The sequence below is a fragment of the Miscanthus floridulus genome, chromosome 16 (genome assembly GCF_019320115.1).
Source record: "Miscanthus floridulus cultivar M001 chromosome 16, ASM1932011v1, whole genome shotgun sequence".
Classification (NCBI taxonomy): Eukaryota; Viridiplantae; Streptophyta; class Magnoliopsida; order Poales; family Poaceae; genus Miscanthus; species Miscanthus floridulus.
In genome coordinates, this window is record NC_089595.1 from 118,957,929 (window position 1) to 118,970,278 (window position 12,350).

Below are 12,350 nucleotides of genomic sequence, written 5' to 3' on the forward strand. Positions count from 1 at the left end.
ACGCCCCACCTAGAAACCCTACTCCGATCTAACAGAGGGGCGTAGCCAGTGACGGGAAGCATCGCCGCCGCCACTGCACTGCGCCACCACCGCTACTCCGACCGTCGCTGCCGTGCGCAGATCTTCATCGACGAACCAACCAAGGCAAGGAGCTCCTCCGACGGTCGGATGCTCCTACTCTCTCTCTGTCTCCTACTCCCGAAGAAAGCTCTAGGTGTATTTGATTCAACTGATAAAGAAATCGTCCACTGGATCCACACCTAGATGATCCAAAGTAGTTAACAACGAGGGACCAGGATTTTTTTTTTTACGTTGTTATCCTATCATTATCGAAATTCAAGCGGACGGAAGGACACTGGATTCTAGTACTAAGTGCTGACACTGGCAGAAATGAGAGCAGGTCTGCACTGGCAGAAATGAACGTCACCGGAATTCAATTCCGGCCGCGAATGGCGCACGGCGGCGCGGTGCGGCGTTGCGTTCGCCGCCGGCGCCTGCCATTTCCGTGGCCTGAGCCGCAGGCATGGGCCTGATTCTTTAACTTGTGGGCCGGCCAAGTAAAAAGACCACTTGGGTTGGGGCAGTACCACCATTGCGCCATTTGACATCCCGGAAATATCTTCCACCGTCTCGTCTCGTCACGTCTCCTCCTCACCCAGTCCAGTCCCATCTGGCCTTCCGCTTAAACCCCACCCCACCCATCGCACCCAGCCGAGAAGAAGCCCTCGCCAATCGGCACCCATGGCCGCCACCGCCGCCATCCACCTGCGCCCGCTCCGCTCCGTCGCCGTCTCCTCCGCGAGGTCCCGCTCGCTCCTCCACCTCCTCGCCCGCCCCCTCTCCTCTTCCCAATCGGGATCGTCCTACGCCTACCACCCTTTCCCTACCCCGGCCGCCGCCGCCCCCAACCACGTCCACCACCCTCCCCACCACCACCACCACCAGCAGTGGGTGCCGCCAAGGAACCCGCCTCCCCCCGGGGCCCCTCCACAGTGGTCCCCGCAGGGGCATCCGCCTCCGCCGCCCCGCGGCTATGGGCCTCCACCGCCGCAGCAGCATGTGCCGCCTCCGCCGCCACGCGGCTACGGGCCTCCACCGCCGCACCAGCATGTGCCGCCTCCGCCGCCACGCGGCTACGGACCTCCACCACCAGGACATCATATGCCGCCCCCGCCGCCGCGCGGACACGAGCCTCCACCACCGGGACAGCATATGCCGCCGCCTCCGCCTCCGCCGCCACATGCCCACGGGCCTCCACCACCGGGCCAGCACGTCCCTCTGCCTCCGCCGCCACACGGCCACGGTCCCCCACCACCAGGCCAGCATGTGCCGCCGCCTCCGCCGCCGCACGGCTACGGGCCTCCACCACCGGGACAGCATATGCCGCCGCCGCCACACGGCCACGGGCCTCCACCACCGGGACAGCATGTGCCGCCGCCTCCGCCACGCGGCCATGGGTCTCCACCACCGCACCAGCAGGCGCCGCCGCCGCCCGAACCTACGGCGGGGCCTGGGGAGCTGATGGGACTGTGCCGGGAGGGGCGGGTGAAGGACGCCGTGGAGCTTCTGGCCAAGGGTGCGCGCGCCGACCCACCCGCGTTCTACGAGCTCGCGGCCGCCTGCTCCAACCCTAAGCTGCTGGAGGAGCTCAGGAAGGTGCACGACTTCTTCCTCCGCTCGCCCTTCCGTGGTGACCTCCGGGTCAACAACAAGCTGCTCGAGATGTACGCCAAGTGCGCAGCCATGCCCCATGCCCGCAGGACGTTCGACAATATGCCTGACCGCGACATGGACTCGTGGCACATCATGATCGACGGCTACTCGGTCAATGGGCTTGGGGACGAAGCGCTGCGGCTGTTCGAGCTGATGAAGGAGTGTATGGCACCCACCAGTCAGACCTACCTGCTTGTGCTCAATGCTTGTGCCAACTCGGAGGCCATCGAGGAGGCGCTCCTTTACTTTGATGCCATGTCCAGGGACCATGGCATTGAGCCTGGTGTGGAGCACTATGTTGGGATCATTGAGGTCTTGGGGAAGTCAGGGCATCTCAATGAGGCTCTGGAGTTCATTGAGAAGCTGCCTTTCGAGCCCAATGCCATGGTGTGGGAGTCGCTCTTGAACCTGGCCCGGATGAACGGAGACATTGATCTTGAGGACCGGGCAGAGGAGTTGTTGGTGTCGCTTGATCCGTCCAAGGCAAACCCTAAGAAGCTCCCAACCCCACCTCCGAAGAGGCGCCTGGGAATTAACATGCTTGATGGGAGGAACAAGCTAGTAGAGTACAGGCTGCCACCAAAGATTGAAAAGAAGGTGGTCAATGAGCAGAGGTACGTCCCAGACACAAGATATGTGCTCCATGACATTGATCAGGAGGCCAAGGAACAGGCATTGCTGTACCACAGTGAGAGGCTGGCAATTGCTTATGGTCTGATTAGCACCCCAGCAAGGACTCCACTTCGCATCATTAAGAACCTGAGGATATGTGGGGACTGCCATAATGCCATCAAGATCATGTCAAGGATCGTTGGTAGAGAGCTCATTGTGAGGGACAATAAGAGGTTCCACCATTTCAAGGATGGAAAGTGCTCCTGTGGAGATTATTGGTGATAATGGATTAAAGTCGTTCTTCTCATCAGTATTGCTGCCATCCTTTATATGGATATATATGCTGGCAGCCGTGGTTTCAATTGATAATAAGCAATATGAAGGTATCCAATGGTGGTGCTAGTAGTTTCTCATCCTTAAATATGCTTATTAAGATCCTTAGCTGCAGGCACTTGTATCATGCAAGGTTATCACTTCTTGATGCACTAATTAATCCTACTCTCCTCTGTATCAGTATCATGTGCTAGTTTGGAATATATAACTATATGGTTGTAAGAGCTGATTCTTCCTTGCTTTAATTTGGATGAATGAACTAAAATGAATCTTATATATATTTGTGCACATAAATTTTATTTTCTTGTTTGATTATGTGCAGTCTATGTTGTGATATGCTACTGGTCATTTTAATTAGCATTTTTTCTGCTGTCACCATTGCTTGCCCACTAAACCAGAGTATCTAGTATTTTGCTTCAGCTGAACAATTTCTAGAGATAGTGGGGGCAACCGAGGGCAACAGTTTTCAGGGTTTCACCCTTAACCCTTTCTTTTCTTTCCCCCACTACAGGTGTAGTAGGACATGTTTATGAAACAGTAACAACTTCAAGCTGGCAAGTTAGGCTTCATGAACTTAATGTTATCATTGCTCAATTAGTCTTGTTCTTGTATCTGAAAGTGTTCAGATTTGTTGGCATAATAAAGAATAAAAGATGCTGCTATTTGTCTTGCTGTTGATCAGCCTCTTCAAGCAATCATGGCATCAATATATGTTGACCTTTATACCGTGCTGCCATCCTGTATGGATATATGTCGAAAGCCAAGCTTTCAATGCATAAGAAATGTTAAGATATCTGATGCTGGTGTTAGTATTTCCTCATCCTTAAACTTAAATGCTTGGAAGCATCTGTATGTATGCATAAGGTCCTTAGCTGCTAGGACTTCTATCTGCGCAATATAATCACTTCTTGATGCACTACTTGATCCCTACAGTCGTCTGCATCTATGTTATGGTTTTGATGGAAATAATGTGCTAGTTTAAAATATAACCAGTTGGTTGTAAGAGGTTCAATTATCTCTCTTTTGGATATTTGAACTAGTAAGACTAGTTTTATAAATTTGCATAAAGCACATATTCTTTTATTGGTTGTGTGAAATCTACGTTGAGATCAGCATATGATGTCCAGTGGACTAGCATTTCCATTGCTTGCCCACTTGACCAGAGCATCTAGTCCTCTGGCCACCGCATCAGCTGAACAATTCCTAGGGGCAGTGGGGCAACTGCAACCATCAATTTTTAAGGCAGTGCTCTTTATTTTTGTCTCCCTCGTTAAAGGTTGCTCCACTTCTTGGTGCTTTACTTGATCCCTACAATCCTTCTCCGCATTGATATTATGTTTTTTGTGGAAATTCGTGTGCTGATTCAGAAACGAAAACATAATTTTATGGCTGTAACTGCAAGAGGCTTAATTATATCTCTCTTTAGATTGATGAACTAGGAAAATCAGTCCTATACATTTATGCAAAACACATTCTTTTGTCTGACTGTGAAATGTATCCTGGAATCAGACAAATCAACATATGCCCTTGTTTCAGTAGACTAGCAGTTTTATTGGCCACCATTGTTTGCCCACTTGACCAGAGGAACATCATGTCCGTTTCATCAGCAGAACAGTTCCCAGAGAGGGGCAACCAAGACAATCAGTTTTCAGTACAACTATTTTAGTTTCTTTTTTTTCCTCAGTAAAACCAACACATCTACTGTTTGTTCTGAGATAAATTCATGAAACCATGAAAGTTGAAGCTGACAATCTAGAAGGTTTACCACTCATTAGCTAAGATTGTCACTGGTGAAGATGTCTTGTCTCGTATCTTGAAATGGTTCAGGTTGGTGTAACCGTTGGTCAGTATGTTGAAGGGGCACAGCATTCTTGTATTAGGGCTACTTAACTTGTTTTATGAGCACTCTTATGCTCTTTTTTATTGTTAGCTTACTTAAAGATTAGGGCTGCTTGTTTTATGAGGCATTCTTAGGTTGTTTTTATTGTTAGCTTTGTGACTTTGTCAGTTGTGTTGAACTGGAAGTGGCTAATTTATCTTATCTCAATGTCTCTACTCCTATTCAGTTCCTGTGAAGATTTGAGTTGAAAACAATTCTGCAAATGAGTATAGTTTTTTTTTGCATGTGTGATACTATTAACTACTAAGAACTTTAGGAGGAAACACTTCTATCCATTTCTATGGAAACAATTTTAGGATGTCTCAGCCCCTGAAGTACCTGAAAGCAGATACCGGTATCCAACTCTTGATTGTTTTTCATCATATTGTGTTTGCTGCAAATATAACACATGTACACAAAGGTCCTATATTGGTGAATGTCATTACTGCAGTCAAGATGTTTGTTTTCTCGTAGTGTTGCTTATTTGTTAGGCCATTCAGTCCTATATTGGTGAATGTCATTACTGCAGTCAAGATGTTTGTTTTCTCATAGTGTTGCTTATTTGTTAGGCCATCCAACCTGAAATGTGTCATGTGCCATCACAACATTGATTTACTCCATGGTACATGTGGAGTGGTGGAGGTAATAGTCCATGTTGCCTGATGTTAATTTGATTCACATACAACTTTACTGTTTTAGTAATCACTAACTTCCCTACTGCTTTTCTTGATTGCTAGGCTCTCTGTAATTTACTGGGAACTAACAACTGTCATTATATTATTAGTTATTACACTTATTAGGATGCGCAGCATCTTGTGCTTTTTGGTACATACAGGTATACAGCTTAGTGGCCTGTCAGCTTCAGTTAATGCTTAATCCCCAAAGGTGCATATAACCAAGTGGTGTTTACCTGGATCTGAGGACAGCTGATGCTTGTTTATCTGAAGTAGGCCTTTTGAGTCTTCATGTTCCGTTGAAGAACATGATTACATGCACTATCCTTTTGGCAAATTGATATGCAGTGTGTTTTGAACACTGCTTCTCCATATCAGGCTATCAGATAGTGTATTTGACAGCTGGTTTGCTTCTGACAGAAGGTATTGGCAGACCCACTTTTACAGAGTTTAATCGAGTTCGGAGGAAAAGGGTCATAGTTTATTTAACAAAGTTACCTGGTCCGCTGTCACTGATGCAGAATGATGGGCGCATACGAGACACTGATGATCCTAGAAAAGGGACAGCCTGTGTATCTATTCTGAAGACAGGGTAGAACCACATGATGAGGTCAGGTGGTGCTGGTAGGATTGTGGATCTAACGATGTCAAGGAGGTGCAGTGGCCTAACAGGAGATTTGATAGAGCGCTGTCGGATCGGATGAAGTGAACTGCCTGCTGCGGAGGTGGCCGCCGGAGAACATCCGGAGTTGAAAAGGGCTGCTGGCCACAGTTCACGATAAGTGTGTTTGGCCGCCCCCTGATCTTTTTTTATTTCAATCAGTTAGCCTGGTGACATGAACAGTCCCTGATCGCATGATTGCTGTTACACTGGAATGCGTTGGTATGTACGAATGAATGTTCGTCGTTTGTGTTTGAGTTCTTGAGTCACCTCATCGTTTAGAGAAAATTGCCTTCGGTTGTGTAGAGTAAATTTACTCTACTATATGCATCTTATACTTTTGTGTGTAATATCAGAAGAATCTATCTCATCTATTGTTGACTAAAAACATATATCGCCCCTCATCTCAGAAAGGAATGGTTTTAAGTTTTTGTATAAAGCAATCTGGATGTGATGCTTTGGTGTCCTTGACTGAAAAGCTTAAATCCTCATTCTGTCGGACCGCTAGTAGTGTTAGGTGTTTGATTTTGCATCGCCAAATATAGCGGTGGTACGAGAAGTATTAAATTAGGTTTGGTTTGGGCGGCTAAATTTTAGTGCCTTCTAAATGGTTTAGTTCTAATTAGTCACTTTAGAGCTGTTGGAGAGGATTAAAGTCCTTTTAGTTTTATTTAATCATAGTGTTAGTGTAAAAAGTGACTAAATGGGACTGGATTTAAAAGCTCCTTGCTAAACCAAACATCTCCTAGAATGGAGAGGCGTATGCTGCGTGCAGGCGCCACACGGGTGGGGTTTGTCATGCAGGGACTAAAGTTTAAGAGACGTCTCATCGAATATCATATGGGATGTCGTATGAGGTGTTCGGATACTAATAAAAACAACAAATTATAGAATCCGTCAGTAACCAGCGAGGCGAATTTATTAAGTCTAATTAATTTCTCATTAGCACATGGTTACTGTAGCACCACATTATCAAATCATAGACTAATTAGACTTAACAAATTCGTCTCGTAAATTAATCTTAATCTATGTACTTAATTTCGTAATTAGTCTATATTTAATATTTTATATATATGTCCAAATATCATATCGGAAGAATAAAGTTTAGGCTGGGAACCAAACATCCCCTACATCAGCTGTGGACTGGACTGCACTTGTCAGGGCGTGAGCAGAAATGCTTAAATTGGCATTATTGCCCACAGCTCAGACGGGCTTGTATGTTTGCACAGTACTATAGACACAACCGACAATCATCATACAAACATACAAGGCTGTAGGCTGCAGCGTGGTTAAGTGATGATGGCTACTGGCTAGCACTGTAGTAAGAAACAAAGGGTGTGTTTAGCTGGAGAGTTAAAAAATTTTGGGTGTCACATTGGATGTGTCGGAAGGACGTCGGGAGGGGTTTTTGGATACTAATAAAAAAAACAAATTACAGAACCCATCAGGAAACTGCGAGACGAATCTAATGATACTAATTAATCGGTTATTAGCACATGTGGGTTACTGTAGTACTTAAGGCTTTTCCTGGACTATTTAGGCTTAAAAGATTCGTCTCGCGATTTCGTCGAGAACTGTGCAATTACTTTTTTTCGTCTACATTTAATACTCCATGCATGTGTCTAAACATGCTCTTTTACTGTAGAAGACAAAAAAAATTTTGGAAACTAAATCGGGCCAAAATTGCATTATGCGTTTAAGTGCTGTTTTTCTCAGAGAAACAAAATTTTCTTACTATGGCAGTGAATTTTGCTCTTGTCGATGTACTCTATTCAGGTGCCACAGTCTTGTTAACAGGTGTGCACGTGAACTTGTTTCTTACGAACGTTGGTTTCTCAACTAAGGCCCGTTTAGTTTCACCCAAAAACAAAAAAAATTTGTATAGTAACCGTCACATCGAATCTTGCGGCATATGCATGGAGTACTAAATATAGACGAAAAAAAACTAATTACACAGTTAGTCGAGAAATCATGAGACGAATCTTTTAAGCCTAAATAGTCTATAATTGGACAATTTTTACCAAATACAAACGAAAATGCTACAGTAGCCAAAAGCCAAAAATTTTCGGAACTAAACACCCCTAAGAGTCCCTACTAAATTTTGTACAGTCCATGCCTGCCTCCTTGGTGGTGGGTAATGACTTTATCTGATGAGCCTTTGCCCAAAAAATATTTGATAATGCTCCAGCTAAGACGTCTGAACGGATGGATGCAACACCTCACTCACTCGCTTCGCACTCAGTCCCTCGCTTCCTCCTTCCTTCCACGCTCGCGCCCCCCCTCTACCCTGCCGCGCGGCCATGGCTGCCTCCCTGGCCAGCGGCGATGCGCTCCCCCACCTGGGCGTCATCCTCCCTCACCCCGGCGGCCTCCTCCCCCACTCACTCCCCTACCTCGACGTCCTCCTTCCCCACCCCGGTATCCTCACCCACTGGGAGCGCCCAACGCGTGGATCCGATGGCCCTCTCCTCCACCTCCAGCGAGATCCAAGCAAGCCGCTGACCCTCCCCTACCCCGGCCGACGACGCCCACCCCAGATCAGGTAGTGTCTCCTCTCCCTCGGCCGACAGCGGGCATGGTGGGCCTGCGGGTGCGCACCATCCAACAAGCCCGCACCACTGCAGTTGCCCACCAGGTATGTCATGGCCGCATGACGATGTTGTGTTTTCAAATGTTTCTGGACGCTTTTCAGACATGTTGCAAGCCCATATTTCAAGTATTTAAGTTGTTTTAGATGTACTCCCTCCATCCCTAAATAACTGTCGCCGTTGATGTGCGTGGCACAAGTTTGACTTGATTTATAGAAAATACATGCAACATTTGTATCTCAAAATAAATTTATTAAAAAACTAAATTCAAAGATCGGTCCAATGATACTAATTATGTACCCGACAGATATTTAGGGACAGGGGGAGTATATTTTAATTGTTTCATGCGGATGTTGTAAAAATAGATTGGGATGTTGCATAATGTTGCAATGATTGTACACTTATGTTGCAAGCGTCTATCCCTAATGTTTCATCTGTTTTTTATACACGTATGTTGCAATTGTTTTAGACGCATGTCTCAAGTGTTTTATTTGTATTCTTTTGTATGTTGCAAGTGTTGCATCTGGATGTTTCAAAATTAGATCGGGATATTGTATATGTTGCAATGGTGTTTCAACTGTATGTTCTAAATGTTTCATCTATTTTAGACGTATGTTGTAAATGTTTCATTTGGATGTTGCAAAAATAGATCGGGGTGTTGCATGGCGCGACCGGTGGCTGTCGCTGTGCTGCTGGGGCGCAACCGTAGGTCAACCCACGTGGGTTTCCTCACGCGTGCGGGGGGCAAGGGTCCCTGCGATGAACGTAGGCGTGGGTGCAGCGGCGGGACGCGGGGCGTGGGGCAGACACGGGCGGCGCAGGTGTTAGAGCCACGTCCGGACGTGACGTCCAGACACCTAATTATTTTTTTCTCGATCACGCAAAAGGTTTGCACGTCTTTATATTAAGATAGAGAAAAAGTTTAATACAACACGCCTTAGCGGCGCCCTAGGGGGTTAGCAGAATTATACAAGGACGCTTCGAACGACCCTAGTGAATTGAAATCTATGGTGTTACACTGGGAACTAATCAACCCAAAAAGAGGCGCCGGCTAGGAGACCTATGCCCATGTAGCAAAGCGGTAGTGGCGCCGCTTGCTCGCGCCCACATCATCGTCCGGTAGGAACAACTCATAAAGTGCCTCCATATGACCGGGGTCACCGCCGTAGATTTCTTCATACGCCTTCATGGCCGACGTGGATGGAGTCGACACCCCGCTGGTGAGTCTCGGTGCTTCAAGACAAGGTGCTCGCCTCTCTTGGCCACCGGGATGTGGGACAAGCTCTGCGTCGCTATCTGTCTGTTCCTCTTAGGGAGCGCGGGCGGTGGACGTCGGTCGGGGGTCGAATCATCTCCGGGCAGCTCTAGGAGCGGCGGTTGTCTCGCCTTCATGACTCGCTCGATGAAACTCTTGAGGTGACTGTCGGTGGAGTTTGTCTGAGGGGATGGATTACTGTTGACGATGTCTATGGCAGCCACTACCGTCACGCCTCCCGAGGTGGTAGCCCCGACTAGCGCTGGGTCAAGGCACGCCTCGGCATGCACGACGCTGGGCTGCCCCCAGGCAATAGCCTGACCTATGGTGGCTCCTCCTAAGAGACGCCCACCAAAGCAGTCGAGCACACTCCTGCTGGGGGGCTCGCCATGAGCGAGGCGATGAACTCCTCCAACATTGGGTCGATCCACGTGGGAGGCCCCAAGCACGCCCATAGCTCCAATGCTAATGGATCTTGCTCGGAAGAGGGGAAGCAGTGTGCAGTGGCAGCGGCAGTGGCGTTGCCGTCGTAGTTGGCCGACGCGCCCAAGCTAACGTCCATCGCTGGCTCACTCCGGTGTCGCCACTGTCTTCCGCTAGCAGCCCCGCGAGACCCCGCCCAAGCTGCGATGGGGCACGTGAAGGGGGCATCGGGTTGCCACCACAAGCGGGGTGCCATGGTCGGCCATGATCCTTCGTTGCCAATGCCGCCGTATGCCTAGGCCGTTTGTTGTCCCTAGCGAGGTTGCAGAAGTTGTGGCAGCGTAGGTAACGCTGCGGCAGCCGGCAGGTCGCTACCCGATGTGACTAGGAGAGGCAGTTGAAGCATCTACCATGAAGCTCTGTGGGTACCTTCTGGGTATGCCAAGCTTGCTTGGCGTCATGACAAGGCTCAATCGAGGTGGTCGTAGGTCGAGCTTCCTACCGAGGGAGGATCTCCCACCACTCATCGGCGTTGGGGACGGAGACCCACTTGTGGTAGCCGAGGCACTGGTGTGCCGGGATGTGACTCTCCACTGGCCGAGTAGGAATACCGCACACCAGCTATGGGCGCGTCTGACTGTGTTTCCCCTGCCTTCACCCATGACCCTAGCGGCCCACCACCTCTCCGCCACAGCCTAACATTAGAGTTTGGGGGTGCGGTAGGGACACAGCGATCGGTTTTGGTGGACGACGGGCGGTGTCTAGGTAGCTGGCGGGGTGGTCGTCGTTGGACTCCTCACCGTCGACGTCTGCCCACTGGCGGCTCTTCGTGCGCCCTCCCATGGGGCCACCTAGGAAGAACGGAGCAGCGTCCTAAGAGAGGGTGGGTGAGCTGGGGACACCGGTAGCACAGGCAGTCTCTCGACTATAGCGCAGAGACGCAGGTGGTGACGGCGGAGACCGTGTGTCCCGCTCCTCAGCATGGCAACCCATGCGAGGGAGGGCGAACAAGCTTAGAGCAGCCTCCTGGACCACCAGCGGACGTGGATCCGGCCGCCTGGGGCCCACCCGCATGAGATGTGCCCTCCTCCATGGGCTGTGGCGGTGGGCGCGCCCCCGTGCCAGCACCGGTGAGTTGGGCGGTCATGGCATGGCAACCGGCACTGGCTCCACCTCTAGTGAAGTCAGGGAGGAGCCGCAAGCAATAGGAGTACGTATAATGATAGTGATTAGTAGTAGTAGTACAGAGTCTGGCCCGTCATCAATAATGGGGTGGAGGGTATGTCTGCTACCAAAGCAGTGTAGCATAGCCATAAATGAATGATAATGAATAGAAACGTATGGTGTGTCATGTGCGGTAGCGCGCTTGCGAGCCACGAGGGAGCATGCACGTTGCACAGAGTGAGTGTGGTGGAGAGATCACGGTCATGGGTTACACCAGGCCACCAATGCACCACGGGACATACATAGGCCGGCATGCACAACACATACTTGTGAAATATGCAAATCCCGTGATGTCGATGAAATGAACATGCGTACTATATAGGAGTCATCGCAGACAACGTGGCACGTCACGTGTGAAGCCATGATGATGCATTGGTGAAGGAGAGCAAGCAAGAGGGCAGAAGCACTAGAGAGGAGAGTTGCAGTACATAGGCAGATGCTCCTCCATGCATCTCAGCATGGACAGAGACCTAGACCGTGGGAGGACAGTCGGCCAGACGATAGGCTCATGCTGTTGTGTTGGCTACCTGCACCATGCTCTGATCCCAACCAATGGGTCTTCCATGAGTGAGGAGTGTGAGAGGGGAGCACGAGGAGGAGGAGGAGGAGGCACAGGGAACGCTTTTACCCAACCTGACCACGCATGAGGTAACACTGCGGCAGAGATGGAGAGCGCAAAGCAGACGAACTGGACTAGAGACCGGGCCCACCTATTAGCCTCCCCTATTCCATCCATTTTTCTACACACTCTACAGAACGTAGTGTCTTGATGGCTGGCTAGCTATCGAGCTCTCTTGCCTCCACTGGCTACTCTACTAGTCGTCCCGTCCGTGCATCTCCCCCAAACTCCCAAGGAAAGTTTGAACAAATAAGTCCACACCAAAGACAAAGAAGAAAATGTGTAAGAACAAAGCCCTCACATCAATAAGGTCAAGGGATGATTCTTCAAGTGAAGAAGAAGACCATCACAAGAGACGAGGGCACAAGC

The 12,350-nt window shown here is 49.3% G+C and overlaps 1 protein-coding gene across 3 annotated transcripts; it reads left to right on the forward strand.

The window, feature by feature from the left end:
* Positions 1-616: 616 nt before the first annotated feature.
* On the forward strand, positions 617-6,262 carry LOC136514116 (pentatricopeptide repeat-containing protein At2g15690, mitochondrial-like). Of its 3 annotated transcripts, none has more exons than XM_066508099.1 (3): positions 617-5,179; positions 5,347-5,634; positions 5,733-6,262. In XM_066508099.1, exon 1 carries the CDS (start codon positions 742-744, stop codon positions 2,605-2,607), a length of 1,866 nt encoding a protein of 621 aa, XP_066364196.1. In that variant the 5' UTR covers positions 617-741; the 3' UTR covers positions 2,608-5,179; positions 5,347-5,634; positions 5,733-6,262. The 3 variants fall into 3 exon arrangements, with proteins under 3 accessions (XP_066364196.1, XP_066364198.1, XP_066364195.1); XM_066508101.1 differs by having other exon boundaries at positions 5,373-5,634; XM_066508098.1 differs by having other exon boundaries at positions 617-5,634.
* The last annotated feature ends 6,088 nt before the right edge of the window (positions 6,263-12,350 follow it).